The sequence below is a fragment of the Rhinoderma darwinii genome, chromosome 2 (genome assembly GCF_050947455.1).
Source record: "Rhinoderma darwinii isolate aRhiDar2 chromosome 2, aRhiDar2.hap1, whole genome shotgun sequence".
NCBI classification, from domain to species: Eukaryota; Metazoa; Chordata; class Amphibia; order Anura; family Rhinodermatidae; genus Rhinoderma; species Rhinoderma darwinii.
The window spans coordinates 433,461,957-433,484,035 of NC_134688.1; the positions used below are offsets into that span (position 1 = coordinate 433,461,957).

At 45.1% G+C, this 22,079-nt stretch overlaps 1 protein-coding gene across 2 annotated transcripts in view; it reads right to left on the reverse strand.

The window, feature by feature from the left end:
• TBC1D23 (TBC1 domain family member 23) overlaps window positions 1–15,030 on the reverse strand; it is a 47,447-nt gene extending 32,417 nt beyond the window's left edge. For both annotated transcript variants that reach the window (XM_075854436.1, XM_075854435.1), the window contains exons 1-2: window positions 14,823–15,030; window positions 968–1,079 (exon numbers count right to left, since the gene is read on the reverse strand). In XM_075854436.1, coding sequence (XP_075710551.1) covers window positions 968–1,079; window positions 14,823–14,914 — 204 coding nt within the window. In that variant the 5' untranslated portion in view covers window positions 14,915–15,030. The remainder of the gene's footprint in view (window positions 1–967; window positions 1,080–14,822) is intronic.
• Window positions 15,031–22,079: the final 7,049 nt, after the last annotated feature.

Here is a 22,079-nt window from a genome sequence, read left to right on the forward strand (position 1 = left end):
ACTACGCAGTATCAATGATTTGTTAGGATAACATTATTCGTCAGGTCAGTACGGTTACGGTGTTACAAAATTCATATAGCTTTTCACCATTTTTTTCGTTCCACTATGGGACTCGACCATGTGATCTTCTGTGATGCAGGACATACACACAAAGGTCATTTTTGGCTGCACACTAACTACCGCATCAAAAAATCACGGTTTTACTATGAATTGCCGCAGTTTTCACTTGTGCGGTTTTTATAGGTGAAACGCATTTATTTTATATGTTTCACCTGTAACTGAATCACAAAACTGCGGTGATTTTTTTTTTTTATGCATTTTTTACTGTGCGGCCAAAATCAAGTCATGGAAACGCCCCCTAAAACACTGCAGCACTTTAAAGTTAGGCTAAGTTCACACTTGTGTTGTAGGATCCGTTACTCTCATCCATATTTCGATCAGAGTAAGCATAAAAACGTATCCGTTAAAAATCCCATTGGAGTCAAAACAGATGGAAATGGATTACAATCTGTTGCAATACGTTTCACATTGACAACAATATTAAAAATAACCCATCCATTAGTCATCCATTTTTTTGAACGGAGGAAAAGTCCTTTACTCTGCTTTTATCGCCGACAAAAAATAAAATGGATGACTAACATAACGGAACGAACAGACGCGATTAAAAATTAATGGGATTTTTTACCAATCCGTTCTTATCCCTATTCTGATCTAAAAACAAATCATATTAATGGATTACACAACACAAGTGTGACTTTATAGCCTTGAACATGGTGAAGTATAATCTGGGCCCCTGTGACTAGATCATGCTGCCTGCGGTTAGGCCAGCTGACGGGTTCCCTTTAAGTTGTATGACATAGCGGACACAGTATTTAGTTGGGCTCCAATTTCTCACAATTAAAATATAAAAGGGTTAAAGATTAAATAAAATAATTAGAGACAGAAGACCTTGATACAATATTTTTACCTTCCATACTTTTGCCCTGAGGTCTGAAGGGACAGGCCGTCCTTGTATAATATTTCTTACAGTTTCCAGGTCACAACCTCCTGCCTCAAGAGCTTCGGCTAGATCGGTCTCCCTTTGAATGAATAATAAAAAAATAAAAAATGAATTAGATCCGGATCATCTAGTGCTAAAATACAGAAAAGGACAAAATACTGTAGACTTTACTATCCAGTTGGATTACTCAAGCACGGTCGCCTTTTTAGTGACCAAAAATTCCGACCTCACTTCTAGAATTTGTCCAAATCTGACTAAAAATTGCATAAAGGCCAACAGTTCTAATTTTCGTGGGACTTAATGCTAGTTTGTCCTAAAAGTGATGTTTCTGGTCATTTTTGGGTGTTCTCGGATGTGAGGCTTAAAATTTCTCATAATTTACAACTCAAAAGTATGAAAATCGGTATTAAAGAGGTTTTCCTATGAAAAAAACAATCGCACTATTACAGCATATCTAGTGGATATAAAAGTGATTCATCGGAAAACACCTAATTCATCTGGGTAATAAAGAATTATATTTCACAATCATTAAAAATTATCTTATCTGAACCTTTCACCGGGAAAGATTTATAAGTATAGAGTCCAAATTTAGGACCGTAGTAAAGAGGCTGGCGTGAAGGTCCTTCTACACTGGCTAATATGGGCCGTGAAAACGAGCGCCGATCAACTAGACCGCTCGTTGATCGGCGCTCGTTTGCTCCTTTCACTTGGAGTAGGATTGGTTACGTATGGAGAAAGTGAATCCTTACTACGATCGCTCGTCCCCATACATTTCCATTATTTCGTTAGCATGTTTCCGTGTTTACACAGGGAGATGTGCTGCCGACGCGATAATATTTTCTGCTGCATAAACGATACGCGCTTTTGCTCTTTCATCGGCTGATCGTTGCCCTATTTACACAGGGCAATGACCAGGAACAAGCGTTCATAAAAATGCTTTTTTGCCCAAAGGGCCTTAACACTTTGCATTATTGAACATTTTTACAGTCATGCAGAAAAGGATAGAAATACTCCAAAGGTAAAATAGTTTTCCGCTTTCAGCGAATGACGCGTTTTGCAATTTTCTAATATACTTTCTGTATGAATTCCTCATGATTTTTAATATCTCTGCCTGTAGTCACTGCAAGGGAATCTACATTACAGAAGGTAAAAATCTGTTCGTGTCATGTGATGCAGGTAAACGACTCTTTACATTGGAGAATCGCCAAAAACTTTACAGAGCCGGGCACCTGTGTGATCATCACACGATCAGGACAGATTCTTACCCTTTGGAAGTAAACAATGAATGAAGTCATTCAATGACTTCAAGCAGAGATCCTGGAAACCATGAATACATCAGGGGCTATACCACACCTGTATTACTGCGACTCCATTTCGTCATGGTAAAAAAAATAAAAATGATCCACCCATGAAGATTTTTTTTGCAGCAGTTGCTGCTCTCAACTTTGTTTTCCACGGAAAAACACGTGGATTTTGGCAGAATATCCGCCACTTCTGAACCCGCCATAACAGGGATATTAGATTGTGAACCCAACTGGGGACAGGTCCAGATATGATTGATGATTACATTCTGTACAACGCTGCAGAATAGGTTGGTGATATATAAATAACGGGTAATGAATCAGATGGTAAATGCTAAACATTTACATTAAAAAACGGAATACACGCTGGAGTAGCAGTTTCTAGTCTGTCTGGGGACGTGGAGATAGAAGAAATCAATAGCAGCTTCAGGTTTCATCCTCGATGTGGAACACATGAATTATTGGATTATGGATGACATCTCCTAATGTAGGTGAAAGTGCACTGCCAGCAGAACAGGAGAGAGTCAGCGCCAAATACCGTGCACTTCAGAGGAAGCGAGGATCAAAGACGAGTGACACGAACGAGTACAAACTCAGACGTGAAGAACTGTAAATGTGTAGATATAAAAGTGGTTATACCGGATGTACTCTGTCCTATAAGCTCGATCAATGATCAGATCAATACCAGATCACTGGGAGGGACCTGGATAATAAGCGCACATACCGGTAGTCTGAAGATATCCATCACCTAACCACAACATTTAGTGAATTCATTCGAATAGTGGTCGGCTAATACCATATCCGCACCATAATTCAAGTAATCAAACATGTACAATAGGGTGGATATCAATAGTCCTCTGAACCCCCAATGATCAGGAGGATAAAGGGGCAGCAGCTAACTTCCCCGCAGTATCTGACACAGCGATGCACTTACATTGGTTTTCCCACGACAACCACTAATCTCCTATCCACAGGATTATTGGGGGGGGGGGGGCCACACCGCCGAGACCCCCACTGATCTCAAGAACAGGGGACTTATATTCTTCATTACAATGGAGAAGCACAGTGCACATGCTCGTCCTCTGCTCTATTCAAATGGGGGACATGGGTCCCCAGTTCTCGCGATCCTGTGGTTAGTGGATAAATGTTATTTGTGGGAAAACCCTTTTGACCGTTCCACAGCGCTGGTATACAGAGGTATATAGAGGCTCAGCCCCATTCAACTGAATGTTGTGACTTGCAGCACCAGACATAGCGGCATGCACACGGCTTCCATCATTTTCCTAATCAATGGAGGTCTCAAGGGTCTCACTCCACCAACACACATCTACTTCTCCCGATCTTTATACTCCAGTCATGACCAGGCGCTCACTTATCGCCGTCTGTATTATGGGTAGCTCCACTCCGCTACTCTGAATACCAACCCAAGCTATTGGGTCTACCCCATGTATAGAAGAAAATGGGCACTAATACAGATAGTTGACAGATGGGGAGAAGGAATCCATCAGGATATACAGAAGGGGGGAGTCTGCATGAAATAGGAGAATGGTCAGAATGCTCTTCAAAACACAGACCAACCAAAAGTGAATCATAAAGGAAAAAAATAGGAAATTTTCATTGGAGGGAAATAGACCCAATTTTTTAATGAAACAAATATAATTAGGGCTTATTCACATTCAAATTGCGGTTTATTGCTACATTTACTGTAATATCGCAGTAAAATCACAGTCTATCCAGGCCATTTTGCAGTAATAGCAGCAATAAAACGACCTAAAGGCTGTGTTTATTCGTATCGGATGTAAAATTCAATGTAACGGCATTTATTAGTTTGGACTGATGCACGTCCTTTCTGACGCGTTTATTCCCAATGACATTGTATTTAAATGTGTTTCTTTTGCTAGGTCTTCTTTCACATAGGAAATTATACGATTATAAAAAAAAAAAAACTGAATTACATATTGAAAACTGTATAAGAAAAAAACGCATAAAAAAAAAAACACCCAAAAACTTTACGTGAGATAATTTAAAAAAACCACATAGAAACTGCTGAAATTTTTAGTGCGGTTTCTGCAGCCAGAAGTCAGTAATAATGATAATAATAATGGAATCCAGGACACATATCAAGTCATTTGAGGATAAAATGTACTTTTCTGGCTGCTCGATTATAAAGAGATCAACAAAGCGCAAACGTGAACGCAGCAGTAATGCATCGCCAATAACTAATCCTGATCCCAATCCCATAAGTAGATTCTACAATAAGAGGAGGGGGAGAAGCGAGCGGCCATGACAAGTCCTAGCAGCCGAGACAGGAAGATCTCAATAGAACATCTCTCCGAGGAACGAGAATCTGAGGTTTTCCATCAATTCATAAACGTGGCGATTTTTTGCTCCAGTCTAAGGCTGTGTTCACACAGAGTTTTTTTGCAGGAGGAAAATTCCTCCGGCAAAAACTGCTCCAGATGTTTTTTGCACAGTGGTTTGACAAAAACTCGTCAAGACACTCGTCGAGGCGTTTTTTCCCCCGTTTCTGACTGATTAAAATGGGGTTTTGGAGGCGGAAACCGCCTCAAGGTGGGTCATGTCGCTTCTTTCTACCGCGACGCGGTTTTTCCGCTGGCGGTAAAAAAAACTCGACAGGACAGGACAGGCACTGCCCAAGTAGGACGATATTGACCAATTATCCTTTACATGCCGCAATATCATTGACTATGAACATCTGCGGAGAGAGACTATATTAACCCTTTCAGAACGCAGCTATTGTGGGCCTTGAGGACGCAATTATTTTTTTTTCATTTTTTCATCACTGTATTCAACGGCCCAAAAATTGTAAACATTTTCTGTAGCCATATGAGGGCTTTTGTTTTTTGCAAGATTTGTAATGGCACCATTGTGGGGCACAATGTATCAAACTTTTAGTAATTTTTTTGCGTGGAGAAATATGAAAAAAAAACAACAATTCCGACACTGTTTTTTGGGTTTCGGTTTTACGGCTTTTACCGGGCAGTAAAAATGACATGTTAACTTTATTCTGCGGGTCGTTCTGATTACAGCGATATCTTTTGCACAATAATAGCAAATTTCATGGGAAAAACATTATGTTTTTGTTACTTCGCATTTCAAGAGACATAACTTTTTTATTTTCCAGTCAATGTAGCTGTACGTGGGCTTGGTTTTTTAAGGGACAAGTCATACTTCTTAACTGAAAGCTATTGGGGTACATACTATTTATTGATTAATCCAATTTTTTGGGGGGGGGGGGCGGGGAATTACAAAAAAAAAAAAGGAATTCTTTTTTTCTTCCACCGTTCCTCGTGTGGTTTAAAAAATGTGTTTACTTTATTATATATGTCCTTACGATTGCGGCGATTCCACATGTGTATTATTTTTATTTATTTTTTAACACTAATGCTAAATAAAACCACTGTTAATGGGAAAAAAATATATTTTTTTAAATTTTACTGTGAATACTTTTTTTTCTCTAATAAACTTTATTAGACTGTGATTAACTTTTTTTTTTTGTTAGTCCCACCAAGGGACTTCAAAATGCGATCTACCAGTCACTTATGTAATGATTCTGTGCACTAAGTATACCAAATATATAACCATTATCGCCTGTCAGTGTAAAACGGACTGGTAATCGGCTCGGCCTAGAAGTCATATTGCCATGGCAGGCCTTTGTTAGGCCACCGATTGCCATAGCAACTTATCGGCACCCCCCGTGATTGTGACACGGGGCACTGATGGGATGACAGAGAGCCCCTTTTCTCTGTAGCCAGTTAGATGGCGCAGCCACCATTGATTGCAGCATCTAGGGGGCTAAACGGCAGGGATGAGCGATAACTCAGATCCCAGTCGTTGCAGGGGGATGTCGGCTGTATATGAACACGGATGCCTGCTGTGGATGGGGCGGGCACAATTTAGGAGCTGGTATCTTAGCACAAAACGAACCACCTCACTGATCGGCGCCCGTTTGCTCCTTTCACAAAGAGCTATGATTAGTGATGTACCGTATGGGGAGGAGCGATCGTTACTACGATCGCTCATCGCAATACATTTCCATTATGTCAGCAGCACGTCTCCCTGTTTACACAGGGACACGTGTTGCCGACTAGCGACCATTTTTTTGGCCGCATAAACGAACAGATCAGCCGATGAACACTCTTTTGCCCGATCATTGGCATTTGTAAAAGGGCCTAAAGTTGGTCATCGTTTCACTGCTCATTACGATTAGAACACATAGATAGATACACAAACACCTATACATACATATAGCGATACAAAGGCACTGATCACATCACCATTTGTCCTACAGACGACGTATACTCCTATGATCTTATAGGTTTATACGGGGCAGACTGAAAAGTGGACTCGGTACCAAGCAGGCTCTTGGAGTGGTCAAACTGGCTCCTAAGGTCTACAGTATTTCCCACCGCGGGCCTGGGATGTGGTTTCCCTTCTTCACAACTCCTAAACAATAGACTTGAAGGATGCGGGGGAATAAAATGTGACTAAAGCGCTTCCTTTTTTAATATGCAGTAGCTTCCTTTTATGAATAAATCCCATGACGTCCGTGCGTCATTTCCTCAATAGAAAACATCTCAGTTTTCATGTGTATAATGGATGAACCACAATGCAGACAATAGTCATGGCTCCGGGAGCTGCTATACAACAGACGTGACCACACCTGTCCTCTGAAATACTAACAAGAGATTAGTATTGGGATCAGAGATGCTGCTGTCTCGCAGGCATCAGCCAATATCTCCTAAAGTCAGGACTTTATCCAGTGTTGCAATAAGGGACTGTATTGCTCAGGCCTTTGAACTGCAGACATTTTTCCCCAACACCTACATTGTCTTTGTGACTCTGTCAAACACCCAGTGTCTGCAACATACCGGAATCAAGTCAACGTCCCGGAAACGCTGACTAAGCCGTAAATCCACGCCTTGCGTCCAGCCAATAAGAGTTACAGCAGCAAACGAGAATATAGTTCATTCTGTGGCTGCCAGGTAATGCTAATCCTCTATCTTTATGACTTTATCAGAAACAGCGCCAAGAACCAAAGTACAATATAGACCCAGACACACGTATCACTGTGGAGTCAGCGCCTCGGGGGAAGATTTATCAAAACTTTGTGCAAAGAAAGAATGAGGTAATTCCCCATAGCAACCAATCAGGTCGCTGCTTTCATTTTCTCTTTATAGCTGGGTTCTTAAAGTAGGAAAGAAATTTGGATATGGTAAAAAAAGTGAAAATGTAATGTATTAAAATGACCTACTGAAAGGCCGTGTTCACATGCTGCATTTATATTTTACATGAAGCCGGTATGCTGCAGAAGAGGCCTTCAAGATTTTAAAAGGGTTTTCTCAGATTCAGATTAATCTTGGAAAATCCCTTTAGGGTAGGAACACGCACAGCTTAAACACTGCGGATTTTCCACAACGGATATCATTGCGGGAGAGAAACCGCAGCGATACAGTTGCAGCAGTGTGGGTGAGATTTGAAGAAATCTCATCCCCACACAGCAGAAAAAAATCAGTCGGGGAAAAAAACGTTCATAAATTGACCTGCTGTGCGGTTTTTGACGCTGTAGCAGGTCAGTTAATGCAGCGGAATCGCTGCTCTTCTGTTGCAGGTTTTCCCCAATGAATTTGTGTTGCGACTTTTGCGGTGGAAACACTGCAATTCAGCCACAAAATTTATTTATTTTTAAATGTAGATATATATAGATTTTCTTTTTTTTTAATTTCAAATTAGCGACACAATCCTCCTCTCATCTGAGCGCAGCCCGGCCTCCTGGGATGACGTTTCATCCGATGTGGCTGCTGTAGCGGTCACATGGACTACAGTGTCATCACAGGAAGCCGGGCTGCGCTCCGAGGAGAGACGCGTCGCCATGACGACAGGCAGGTAACTTTAATTTTATTACATTTTATTAAAACCGCACCACAATTTGGTGCAGTTTTTTTAGATGAAATTCCCTACGGCTAAGCGGTGTAGTTTTACGCAGCGTATTCGACCAGATTCCGCCTGGTGTGTTCCCACCCTACACGGGACAGATTTGTTGCCAAAATTTCTGCAACTGTCCCATTTATCTGAATGGGGCCCAGCAGAAACAGCCCCAATGGATTTTGTTCTGCAGCAAATCTGCCGCGTGTGAACATACATAGTATTCACACGTAACGTAAATACTGAACATTTTCCACAACTGATTTAGTGCAAATCCAGAGTATAATACAGTAGCAGAAGAACAAACCTCATCCACACGCTGCGAAAGTGATAAAAAACGCTCAGAAATTTACCTGCAGTGCAGTTTTTTAATCCGCAGCATGTCAATTGTATTTGCGTAATCGTTGCTTTTTTGTTGCAGGCCTTCCCCATTAAATTCAATGGGGAGGTTAAACCCGCAACAATTAGCAGATTCCGCCTCAAAAATTGCAACTCAGAAAAAAAAATATCTTCTACTTACCCAGAAGTCTGTGTTTCTTCCTCCAGGCCGGCCTCTTGGGATGAAGTTTCAATCACGGGCTGCAGCGGTCACATGGGATGAAACGTCACCCCAGGAGGTCTGGGCTGCAGGACGTCAGAGTGACGCGTCGCCATGGCTACGGGTAAGTATGAAAGCTTTTTGGGTTTTATTTTACGTGCAGTTTGTCTGTCTGTTTTTTGTTTTGTTTTGTAACGGCCGTCACACGGCTGAATGTTTTTCAACAGGGTGGTTCACAGGGCCGTTGTTTTAGTGGAACGTGTAAAAGGGCCCATGAAAAAATAGGACATGTCCTATTTTTGTCGGTTTTCACAGATCCCTCAATAGACTCAAGCCTATGAGGGACCTGTGAAAAAAGAACTTGCACGGGTGCGACTCGGGACGTGAAAAACAGCAGTTTTACACGTCCGGGCTTAAACTCGTTAGTCTGAATAAACCCTTACACAGTACCAGCAAAGTAAATGATATCTCTAGCAATCTCATCTACACATTGCAGAATTTTTCTGCACATAAATTGACCTGCGGCGTGTATTTTAAAATCTGCAGAATGTCAATTTATCTTGCGTTTCCGCCTCAGCTTGTGTTTCCGCCTCAGAATTGTATCGGACAACTTTGCAAAACCTGCAGCTTAAAATCCGCACCTAAGGCTATGTGCACACGAGGGAATTACGTCCGTAATTGACGGACGTATTTCGGCCGCAAGTACCGGACCGAACACAGTGCAGGAAGCCGGGCTCCTAGCATCATAGTTATGTACGACGCTAGGAGTCCCTGCCTCGCTGCCGGACAACTGTCCCGTACTGAAAACATGATTACAGTACGGGACAGTTGTCCTGCAGCGAGGCAGGGACTCCTAGCGTCGTACATAAGTATGATGCTAGGAGCCCGGCTCCCTGCACTGTGTTCGGTCCGGTACTTGCGGCCAAAATACGTCCGTCAATTACGGACGTAATTCCCTCGTGTGCACATACCCTAAAAACGCATGAAAAAACACAGTATTGAGTGCGGATTTTACATGCAGAATAAACTGTGTTTAACAGCAGTTTTCATGTGGATTATCCGCATCAAATTACGCAATTTGCGCATGTAGCTAAGGATATGTAAACACTACGGATTTTCAGCAACGTATTTCATTGTGGAAAATCCGCAGGTTATTACAGTAGAAGCAGACTGGATGAGATTTGAACAAAAAAATCCGCTGAGAAACAGTTCAGAATTTGACCGGCGGCACATTTTTTTAATCTGCAGCACGTCAATGTATGAAGCAGAATCGCTGATCTTCTGTTGCGGGTTTATTCATTTGCAAAAACCTTTTTTCGTTAAAAAAGTTAAAGGGGTTCTCCCATCTTAGACTCCTTAGGATATGCCATAAATGTCTGATAGATGCAGGTCCCAGCTCTGGAAATCAATGGTAATGCAAACGGAAAGCTATGGTTTCAGTTCATGGGTTCCCCTGACGGAAAGGTCTGACAGAACCCCGACGCAAACGTGAACGTATACTGGTTTCTGAGAAAGCCGAGTGAGAAACAATAAGACCACAGATCCGTGAAAACAGGTCCCGCACGGGTACAAATCAGCCGTGAAAAGCTTCCGTTTTTCACGACCGATTTGAGACCTGTTCGTGTAAATACGGCCTAAATAGTATCGATGGTTTGTTTGAGCATCTTTTATTTGCCATTAAAATGGTATGATAAGTGCAAGACTGCTATGTTGGTTCTCTTACTAAGGCCCCCTGCACACGATTTTTGCCGCCTCAATTCACCCGCAAATCTGCAGGTGAATTGCGGCCCCATTCATTTCAATGGGCCCATGCACACGACCGTGGTTTCCACGGCCCATTCATTGCCGGGAGCCTGGACCGCAAAAAAATAGGACATGTCTGATTACGGCCGCATTTTCCGGTCCAGGCTCGTTGAAATGAATACACACGGCAATGTGCACGGCCTGTGATTTGCGGGCGGCCGCGGGTCACACTCTGCGGCCGTCCGAGCCACAAATCACGGCCCGCGCACATCACTACAGTCGTGCGCATTAGGCCTAAGAGCAATAAAGCTTTTTTCAACTGACTAAACATGGTACAAAAAAACCTGGTTTTTCTTTTTAGACAATCAGAAGACCTGACACAGTCTGCATCACCCATAGACGGCATTCTTTACAGATCTACAGTCAGCAATGGCGACATTCTTGACATATTACCAAGTCTGTTTACATAGTATAAATTATTAATAAAAGCCGCCCTTGCATCTCGCAATACACATTTTAAATGTCATAGACAGATTTTTATCGTTTTTTTGCCTTTAGTCACACTAAGGGCTTGTCCACACATAACGGACTTGCGGCAGAAAAATTCTACCGCATTTCCACTTGAACTAGCAGACAATCCGCTGCGGAAAAACCGCATAATTTCCTGCATTTTTACTGCAAAAAATAGCGTGGATTTTGCATTTTTTTTTCTAGCCTGTGTAACGGCGACATCTCCCCTCAAAAACGCAGGACATCAGCCCACTTTCTGCAGCAGGGATTGAAAGGCTGAGGAACAAAAAATACGCACCAAAGGTGAATTTCTGGACTGAAATTTTCCGCAGCGTTTGGATGACATTTGTTTACTCACATCGACTTTGCTGCTACCGTATTCTGCTGCGTCTTTTCCCTCCAAAATTCCGGACGGAAAATACGCAGCAATTCCGTTACGTGTGGACAAGCCTTAAGGCCTTCTTCACACAGTGCCGAATTGTTGCAGATTTTGCCTGCATTTTTTTAAGCCAAAATCAGAATTGAATCCAGGAGAACAGACCTATCAGGCCTTCTTTTATATATTTCTTCTGTTTATGTTCCGTTCACTTTATAAAAAAAACAAAAAAAAAAAAACACAGAAAATCTGCACTGTGTGAACAAGGCCTTTAGGTATATGATAGTCTAACAGGCATCAGCCCCTACTCCCCATATACAGCCATGTGAGAATGCCATTTCAGTAGGGGGAACGCACCACTTATCTTGGGGGGAAATGATAGGATTGGACTAGCTGGAATCTAACCTGTCAGAGTTTCCTTTCTGCCAATGTATGAGCGTTGGGTGTTCCTGATGGAAAGTAGAGTGTCAGCAGATCGACATAGAGGATAACGCTGTAATTCCTCATTCGCCATTATACGGTCCGTATACAACAAAGATCCGGAATACAGCCCTGTGTATGGGCCAGTAACGATTTACTATCCAATTAGCACAATCAGTGTTTCTAAGGCCCCATGCACACGACTGAAGTTTTTATCTGTAATTACGGATAATCTGCGGACCCGCTCCTTTTTATAGGCCGCAGACATCTTTTCGTTTATTTATGGATGTGTCTGAGTCGTGGAAATGATCCGCATTATATAGAACATGTCCTATTACTATACGTGATTGCAGCATGGACTCGCCCATAGGACTGTATGGGCAAGTGGCAAACTGCGGACGGCTGCAGCTTTTCATCCATCCGTAATTGCGGAAGCATTGCTATGCAACAACAGATTTCCCAAGAAAATGGCGTCTCAGCAGTCATGTGACCATTTCAAGGGCTTGGGACATGTTGGTGACATCACTTGTAGCCCCCAATTTTTTGGGCAGATCCGTAAATACAGATGCACTATGGATTTTGCGGACAGCGTACCAGATATATGGATAACTGGCGGATGACTACAGATCTGTATTTGCGGACAGTAAAAAAAATAAACACTACGATCGGGTGCATGAGGCCTGAGGTTGGGTTTTCTGGTCCTAATCACGTATAAAAACGCATTCGTTAAAAATCTCCTTGACGAATCCATTAGCCACCATTGTATTAGTCAGCCGTTTTTTTGAAGAGATAAAAGGTGCAGAGTACAGGACTTTTTTCTTTGTTCGCAAAAACACAGGATTAGGCAGGATTCACACGACCGGGTCGTTCACGAGCCCGAGTGTCGGCCGGTAAAATCGGCCATTTTGCCCGGCCGGTTTGCATTAAGTTTTGCATCCGTGCCGGGCTGGGCAGATCTGGACAGTGACATCAGCGGCAACTCCTGAAGGGGAATCCCCATGTGTTCGGGGATTCCGCTTCAGGAGTTTCCCCTGATGTCACTGTCCAGATATGCACAGAGACATCAAGCGCTCTGTCCAGGAGCGGAATCCCCAAAAACACAGGGATTCCGCTCCTTCAGGGAGCTAAAGTGCGGCTAGCACATAGCAGAGCGGGGAGATACCTCCCCGCTCTGCTATAGTGGCGTCGCTACAGTAGTAGCAGCCGCAGCAGCAGCAGCTGCTAGCGGCGCCATTGAAGGTGTCGCCGGGCCAGGGTGCTTTTAAAACAAGCAGGGGAAGGGAGCCAGCGCAGCGCTCCCTCCACCTGCTGTACACCCCGGCCCTGCCACACAGTGTACAGCGATGCCATTCGTCAGAATGACATCAACTCCTCCTCCTCACATGCACTCTGCGCTGTGAGGAGGAGGAGATAGAGCGCAAGCTCCGGAAAACCCGGCCATCACTCGGGACACATCCCGGTGATGGCCGGGTATTACCCGGCCCCATAGACTTCTATGGGAGCCGGGCGGCCGGGCACCCGGCCGAAGATAGAGCATGTCCCATTTTGTGACGGCCGGTTTTCCCGGCTGTCAAAAAATCGGTCGTGTGAATAGCCCACTTAGGGGTCTATTATTCCTAATGCAGCCGGGTGCCGGCCGATTTATGAACGGCCGGCACCCGGCCGGGAAAACCTGCCATGTGAATGAGGCCTTATTGGTGTCAATGTAAAACGTATACAAACGGATTGTAATCCATTTGCATCCGTTATTTTGATACCATTCATAAAAAAAAAATAACGGATGATATTAAAGTGGAGTCTACGACGCCAGTGCGAACTCTGAAGACATTTATCGTCAGTGGGGAGGCCGCTTATTTGACAAGGACTTAAAGGTTGGGGATTTTCCTTGTTCTCCCTGGTGATGAGCAGTGCGGGAGAGATCTGCACACAAGGCTGGGTTCACACGAGCATGTTCGGTCCGTAATGGACGGACGTATTTCGGCCACAAGTCCCGGACCGAATACACTGCAGGGGGCCGGGCTCCTAGCATCATAGTTATGTACGATGCTAGGAGTCCCTGCCTCTCTGCAGGACAACTGTCCCGTACTGTAATCATGTTTTCAGTACGGGACAGTAGTTCCACGGACAGGCAGGGACTCCTAGCATCGTACATAACTATGATGCTAGGAGCCCGGCTCCCTGCAGTGTGTTCGGTTCGGGACTTGCGGCCGAAATACGTTCTGTCCATTACGGACGTTAATGTGCTCGTGTGAACCCAGCCTTACACGCACCTGCAGCCAAGCGGTAATGGGGGTGAATGTTGGGGGGAGGGGAGGGGCGATCTGTTAGCCAAATTTCAACACAATTTTTTATGTACGGGCACGTTCTTCTATATGACAAAATGGTGAACACGGCTGTCATTCTGTGATGCCCCATTTGTTTATCTATGATGCCAATTTCGTTAATGCCACTGCCAAGCACCGCCAATTCGCCTAGACCTGATGACTTGCGCTGCCAGGTCTCCTAGTCTTGTCACCCCACACTGCCAGGTCTCCGCTAGACCTAATGCCCAGCAATGCCAGGCTCGGTTGTATATGGCGCCAGTTCTCCCAATCCTGTGCTGCCAGCTCCAATGGTGCCCGTGGATAGATTTTATATATATATATATATATATATATATATATTATTAGTTTTTTACTTTCCGATTAGTGTAAATAGCTGTAACACTATGGGAAACTGAGGGCCCCCAGGGTGCAGGGCACAGCATTGGGTCATCTCCCACCCTGTAGGGGGTCATACATCTGACGTCTCTCAACACGACCTCCACCCTGCCCGGTACCGACATCTCCACTATCTCCCATGTTGTCCTGCCGTGACACTACAGATCAGGGATTTTCCCGGCAGGGTCCGGGTCTCATGATCAGCGCTCAGCTGTCCCCGCACCCTCCTCCTCCTTGTCTCGTACCCCGGAACTATTCACACCCGAACGTAATCTCTAGCCCCTCTCACCAGGTGTCGGTCTCCTCTTCTTCTCCAGCTCCGGGGGAGGATAGTGGTGGGGAAGAAGAAGACAACGGAGACGATTCCCCGGGATCAGCCATGTTTCACTGTTGACGTTCCACGTCACTCAGCCGTAAAGCAGCGAAAAGAACAGAGTAGGGGCCGTGGAGTGCAAAATGAGCCGGTATTACATGAAATACGGCTTACGCTGACTGAGAGGAGCCGTATGTTATCGTGAACGCGCGCAATCGTGCACTGTACGGGTCCTCAGAGGGGTCATGTGACACAGCAATTACAATATAGGTTTGGGCTATAGGGCAACATTGTAATCCAAAAAACATGTGACTGTCATATACATACAATGTTATTAAATAGCACAATATTGCTTTTAATTAATAAAACCTGTGTACTCGTATAGTTACGTTGGCAATTTGAAGGATTCTTTAACCGGTTAAGGACTAGGCTGTTTTACAGCTAAATGACCAGAGCAAATTTCACAATTTTGCTATGCGCTTCTTTAGATGACTATAACTCAGCAGGTGAATAAAGTTCATGTTTGAATTTTACACTCTTTTTTTAAAGGACAGATAGGGCTTTGTTTTAGTGGCATTTGTCAGTATATATCATTTTATTTTTTTTCTCTAAAGTGGGCAAAATTGGAAAAAAATGCAAGAATTTAACAATTGCGTCGGTTTATGCTAGCATTTTTCACACACGGTATAGACCACGGCCAAAATTCATCTCCTTTCACGTTCTTCCACTTCTCCCGTGCATGGGGATACCAAATATGTGTGCCTTATTCGCTGTGCGGGCATGTGCCAGGGCTTGGCATAAAAGGAGGCTTTTTGGCCTTTTCGGTCCAGGAATTCTGCACTTGATTTTATAGCTGTATACTGTTTTCTGGGGGGCCTAATGCTGCTGAAACATTAGAAACACCCCATAAATGACTTCATTCACACAAGTAGACCCCACAAGGTTTCCTTCAAGGGGTTTATCATATTTTTAGCAAGTCCAGTTTTCTTCTGAAAGTTTCTTGAATAAGATGGAACAAAATAAAATCAGCACTTTTTTAGCAAATGTGTCAGTTTAGGCTAGTATTTTTCACACACGGTATAGACCACGGCCAAAATTCATCTCCTTTCACGTTCTTCCACTACTCCCGTGCATGGGGATACCAAATATGTGTGCCTTATTCACTGTGCGGGCATGTGCCAGGGCTTGGCATAAAAGGAGTCTTTTCGGTCCAGGAATTCTGCACTTGATTTTATAGCCGCATACTGTTTTCTGGGGGGCCTAATGCTGCTGAAACATTAGAATCACCCCATAAATGACTTCATTCACACAAGTAGACCCCACAAGGTTTCCTTCAAGGGGTTTATCATATTTTTAGACAGTCCAGTTTTCTTCTGAAAGTTTCTTGAATAAGATGGATCAAAATAAAATTAGCAATTTTTTAGCAAATGCGTCAGTTTATACCAGCATTTTTCACACACGGTATAGACCACGGCCAAAATTAATCTCCGTTCACATTCTGCCACTTCTCCCGTGCACGAGGATACCAAATATGTGGCCTTATTTATCACATAGAGATGTAGGAGGGCGGACGATAGAAGAAGATTATTTCACATATCGCTTTTTTTCAAAGCTGGTTTTACAAAACTCAACAGAGTTTCTATAACACTTCCAAAATATCTGCTCTTGAAGCAGAAATCCCAAAATATTCATCTAGGGGTATAATGGGAATTTATTTTTTGGGGTTTTCTAAAATAAGAAATTGCAGGTTTATGCAAATGGAGCTCTCCAGCAGATGAACTTTAGAAAACATCAAACATGACATCCACCCCCCACCCATTCCCTCCCTCACCCTTGGAGTAAAATCAGGGGAAAAATAAAAACGTAATGTAGGGCAAATATATTTTCAACAAATTAACTAAAATCTAATAATTCAGAACAGTGTGGTATTTTTTAAAACATGGCTCAATGCACAGGCCTGGTTGTGAGGGACATGAGGGACAGAAATATCGGGAATCTTTGCGGTGCCCGTCTTTTCTGCAGACGCGGCACTTTTTCTGGGGGTTGCTTCTGGTTGGTGTTGGGGGAATCCGACTGATGAAGTGTCTTTCAGTCAGTCGCGTGACATCCTCAGACTGGGGGCATTCTCGGGTGTCCTGAACATCAAAAATGAGGCCTTCAATAATTTTTTCCTGGAAATCCAGGTATGTGTCTCTGCCTCTGTTTTTTTTATAGAGCACAAATGAGTTGTGGATGGCCTCCTGTAACAGATAAATGGCCACCTTTTTGTACCAGGTTTTAGTTTTGCGTTTTACTAAATAGGGCTGTAAAACCTGGTCGCTTAAATCCACCCCCCCCCCCATGTACTTGTTATATTCGGACACGCTCACTGGTTTGTGCTTGTCCGATGTTGCCCCCCTTTCCCTCACTGCCACTGTTCCTGCGGTATGAATCGTGCTTAGCACATACACATCTTTGCGATCCCTGAACTTGACCGCCAGCAATTCTTCAGATGCATAAGCACAGGAGTCCCCCTTTACCATGCGCTTCCCCACTAATTGCTGTGGAAAACCAATTCGGTTTTTGCGCATGGTACCACATGCCCCAGTCCTTGCAGCATGCAAATGCCTAAACAGGGGCACACTAGAATAAAAATTATCACAGTACAGGTGGTACCCCTTGTGAAGCAGAGGCTGCATTATCTCCCACACAATCTTACTGCTGGTGGAAAGATCAGGGGGGCATCCAGGAACATTTATTGTGCGGTCCCGCCCTTCATAAATCCTGAAGGCAGTGGTATATCCTGACCCGCTTTCACACAATTTGTAGAGCTTAACGCCATATCTTGCCCTTTTGGAAGGTAGATATTGGCGAAAGCTAAGTCTGCCATGAAAGTTGAGGAGGGATTCGTCCACACTTACATTCTGCTCAGGGGTGTAGAGTTGCAGAAATAAATTATTCAGGGAATTTATTAGCGGTCTTATTTTGAACAACCGATCCCGGTTTGCATCGGTACTTGGGGGGGCCTGTGCGTTGTCATTGAAGTGGAGGAACCTCATTATTGTCTCATAACGAGACCTGGGCATTACTGCAGAATATACTGGGGTGGCTTGGGCGGGTCTTGTTGACCAGTAAGACCTAATGGAGGGCTTTTTGACAATACCCATATTTAGGGTGAGCCCCAAAAAATTTTTTAATTCCTGCAAATTGGTGGGCGTCCAATCTCTGGCATGGGTGGATGAAGGTTTCTGCCTTATATATTGCGTGGCATATAAATTTGTTTCGTGGACAATCTGATTTAGGATGTCGTCCGTTATAAATAAATGGAAGTAATCCATTTGGACAAAATTTGTATTGTCCACGGTTATGCCAGGAGTGGCCGTAAATCCGTGGATTCTAGGCCCAAAAGATGGGGCAGGTGCCCATACAAGAGCCTGGACTGGAGGGACCAGGCTGTCCCGTGCTACAGCGCTACTTGGCCCTGCGCTTTCATGTTCTGCAGTTTCGACTGCATCAGGGACAACGTCCCCTGAAGATGAACCTGAAGTGACGCTGTCATCGTCACTGCCCAAAACAGGTTCCATCTCGGACGCCATCTCTGATGCGGTCTCCGACTCAGACCACAGCATGGCGTATGCCTCCTCGGCGCTAAACAACTTCCTCGCCATAACGTAACTAACACTAACACTAACTAAACAAATTTTTTTTTTTTTTTTTTTATAAAACACACAAACTAACTGCTATATATATCTACACTACCGCTAACAAAAAAATAAACCGCTATTGCTATATATATTATATATATGTGGATATATATATAATTATATACTCCCTACCTGCCTATTCTAATAGAATAAAAGAAAGAAAGGTAGATAGATAGAAAAAAAGATAGATGGATAGATAGATTGTATAGATAGATAGAAATCTATCTATACAGAGAATGTTTTATAGTGTAACTGTATTTTTTTGTAACTGTAACTGTAATCTTCTGGCAGCAATTCTCCCGAGTCTCTTCTTCTCCTCAAACTGAAACAATGTTTGAGGAGAAGAAAAGAGGCAGGAGATTTACTGCTAGAAAAGTCAAAATAAAACAAATGTGGTCGCTGTGATAGGTTTTCACAGCGACCACATGATCAGGGACCATCAGATTGGTCCCTGATACTCTGCCCAGTGCCCAGAGCTGTTGGTAACAGCGTGGGCACAGGGCTGTGTGCACGCGATCGCGTGCACACTGTTTTATAAGCAGGAATGCATGTGATCGCTGTGATTGGTTGTCACAGCGACCACATGTTCAGGGACCATCAGATTGGTCCCTGATACTCTGCCCAGTGCCCAGAGCTGTTGGTAACAGCGAGGGCACAGGGCTGTGTGCACGCGATCGCGTGCACACTGTTTTCTATGCAGAAATGCATGTGATCGCTGTGATTGGTTGTCACAGCGATCACATGTTCAGGGGCCAAAAGATTGACCCCTGACATTCTGCCCAGTGCCCATGGCTGTTAGCAACAGCCAGGGCATAGAGCTGTGTGCACGCGATCGCGCGTGCACAGTCTCTGAAGTGCGGCCGTATATATACTATACGCCGGACTTTAGAGACCCTGACCGCTGGCCGTATATTTACGGCCAGCGGTCGGGAACCTGTTAAAGAGGTTCTGTCACCACATTATACATGGCCTATATTGTACATGATGTGATCGGCGCTGTAATGTAGATTACAGCAGTGGTTTTTATTTAGAAAAACGATCATTTTTAAAGGAGTTATGACCTATTTTAGCTTTATGCTAATGAGTTCCTCAATGGACAACTGGGCGGCGTGTTTTACTATATGGCCAAGTGAGCGTTGTGGAGAGAAGTATATGACGCTGACCAATCATCGTCATGAACTTCTCTCCAGTCATTTATACAGCACATAGCTATATAGCTATATCACTATCTGCAGTCACATAAACACACTATAACGTTACTGCAGTGTCCTGACAATGAATATACATTACCTCCAGCCAGGACGTCATGTGTATTCAGAATCCTGACACTTCGCTAATACAATCCCGACACCAGGGGCGTAACTAGGAAAGACTGGGCCCCATAGCAAACTTTTGACTGGGGCCCCCCTCCCCTGGGTGTCACACAACCCCCCCCTTGTAGATAGTGCCTTTTTTACAGCCCCCCCTTGTAGATAACGCCATACAGCCCCCCTGTAGATAACGCCATACAGCCCCCTCTGTAGATAGCACCATACAGCCCCCTCTGTAGATAACGCCATACAGCCCCCTCTGTAGATAATGCCATACAGACCCTCCCTGTAGATAACGCCATACAGACCCCCCTGTAGATAACGCCATACAGACCCCCCTGTAGATAACACCATACAGCCCCCCCTGTAGATAACACCATACAGCCCCCTCTGTAGATAATCCCATACAGACCCTCCCTGTAGATAACGCCATACAGCCCCCCTGTAGATAACGCCATACAGACCCCCCTGTAGATAACGCCATACAGCCCCCTGTAGATAACGCCATACAGCCCCCTTTGTAGATATCTACAGAGGGGGCTGTATGGCGTTATCTAGAGGGGGGGCTGTATGGCGTTATCTACAGGGGGGTCTGTATGGCGTTATCTACAGGGGGGTCTGTATGGCGTTATCTACAGGGAGGGTCTGTATGGCATTATCTACAGAGGGGGCTGTATGGTGTTATCTACAGGGGGGTCTGTATGGCGTTATCTACAGGGGGGTCTGTATGGCGTTATCTACAGGGGGGTCTGTATGGCGTTATCTACAGGGAGGGTCTGTATGGCATTATCTACAGAGGGGGCTGTATGGTGTTATCTACAGGGGGGTCTGTATGGCGTTATCTACAGGGGGGTCTGTATGGCGTTATCTACAGGGAGGGTCTGTATGGCATTATCTACAGAGGGGGCTGTATGGCGTTATCTACAGAGGGGGCTGTATGGCGTTATCTACAAAGGGGGCTGTATGGCGTTCCCTACAGGGGGGGCTGTATGGCGTTCTCTACAGAGGGGGCTGTATGGCGTTATCTACAGAGGGGGCTGTATGGCGTTCTCTACAGGGGGGCTGTATGGCGTTATATACAGAGGGGGCTGTATACGCCATACAGCCCCCCTGTAGAGAACGCCATACAGCCCCCCTGTACAGAACGCCATACAGCCCCCCTGTAGAGAATGCCATACAGCCCCCCTGTAGAGAACGCCATACAGCCCCCCCTGTAGGGAACGCCATACAGCCCCCCCTGTAGGGAACGCCATACAGCCCCCCCCTGTAGAGAACGCCATACACCCCACCTGTAGGGAATGCCATACAGCCCCCCCTGTAGGGAACGCCATACAGCCCCCCCTGTAGGGAACGCCATACAGCTCCCCCCTGTAGAGAACGCCATACAGCCCCCCCCCCCTGTAGGGAACACCATACAGCCCCCCCTGTAGGGAACACCATACAGCCCCCCCTGTAGGGAACGCCATACAGCCCCCCCTGTAGGGAACGCCATACAGCCCTCCCTGTAGGGAACGCCATACAGTCCCCCCCCTGTAGGGAACGCCATACAGCCCCCTCTGTAGAGAACGCCATACAGCTCCCCCCTGTAGGGAATGCCATACAGCTCCCCCCCTGTAGGGAACGCCATACAGCCCCCCCCTGTAGGTAAAGCCATACAGCGTCCCCCCTCCCCAAAAAATGCGACCTACAGTGTGTCCTACAAAAGACATGTATCCCCTCTCCACAGGATAGGGGATACATGTGTGATCGCTGGCAGCGATAGGGAGAACGGGGGACCGAAAGTCCCCCGAAGTTCTCCATGACTAACCTCTGATTTCCGGAGTCTGCGCAGCTCAATAAAAATGAAAGGAGCGCTGGTCACGCATGCGCAAAAGCGCGACCGGCACTCCCTTGATTTCTACGGAGCTGCCGACACAGACCCCGGAAGTCCGAGGTTTGTGATGGAGAACTTCAGGGGACTTTCAGTCCCCCGTTCTCCCTATCAATGCCAGCGATCACACATGTATCCCCTATCCTGTGGATAGGGGATACATGTCTTTTGTTTAATGGCAGAGCGGGGAGATACCTCCCCGCTCTGCCGTAGTGTTCAGTGGCGTCCCTCTGTAGCAGCCATAGCGGCTGCTAGCGGAGCCTCCGGCCATGGTGGGGCCCCGTGCCGGCGGGCGACACGGGCCCCTTCATGCCGCGGGCCCCGTAGCAGGCGCTACGGCTGCTACGGCGGTAGTTACGCCACTGCCCGA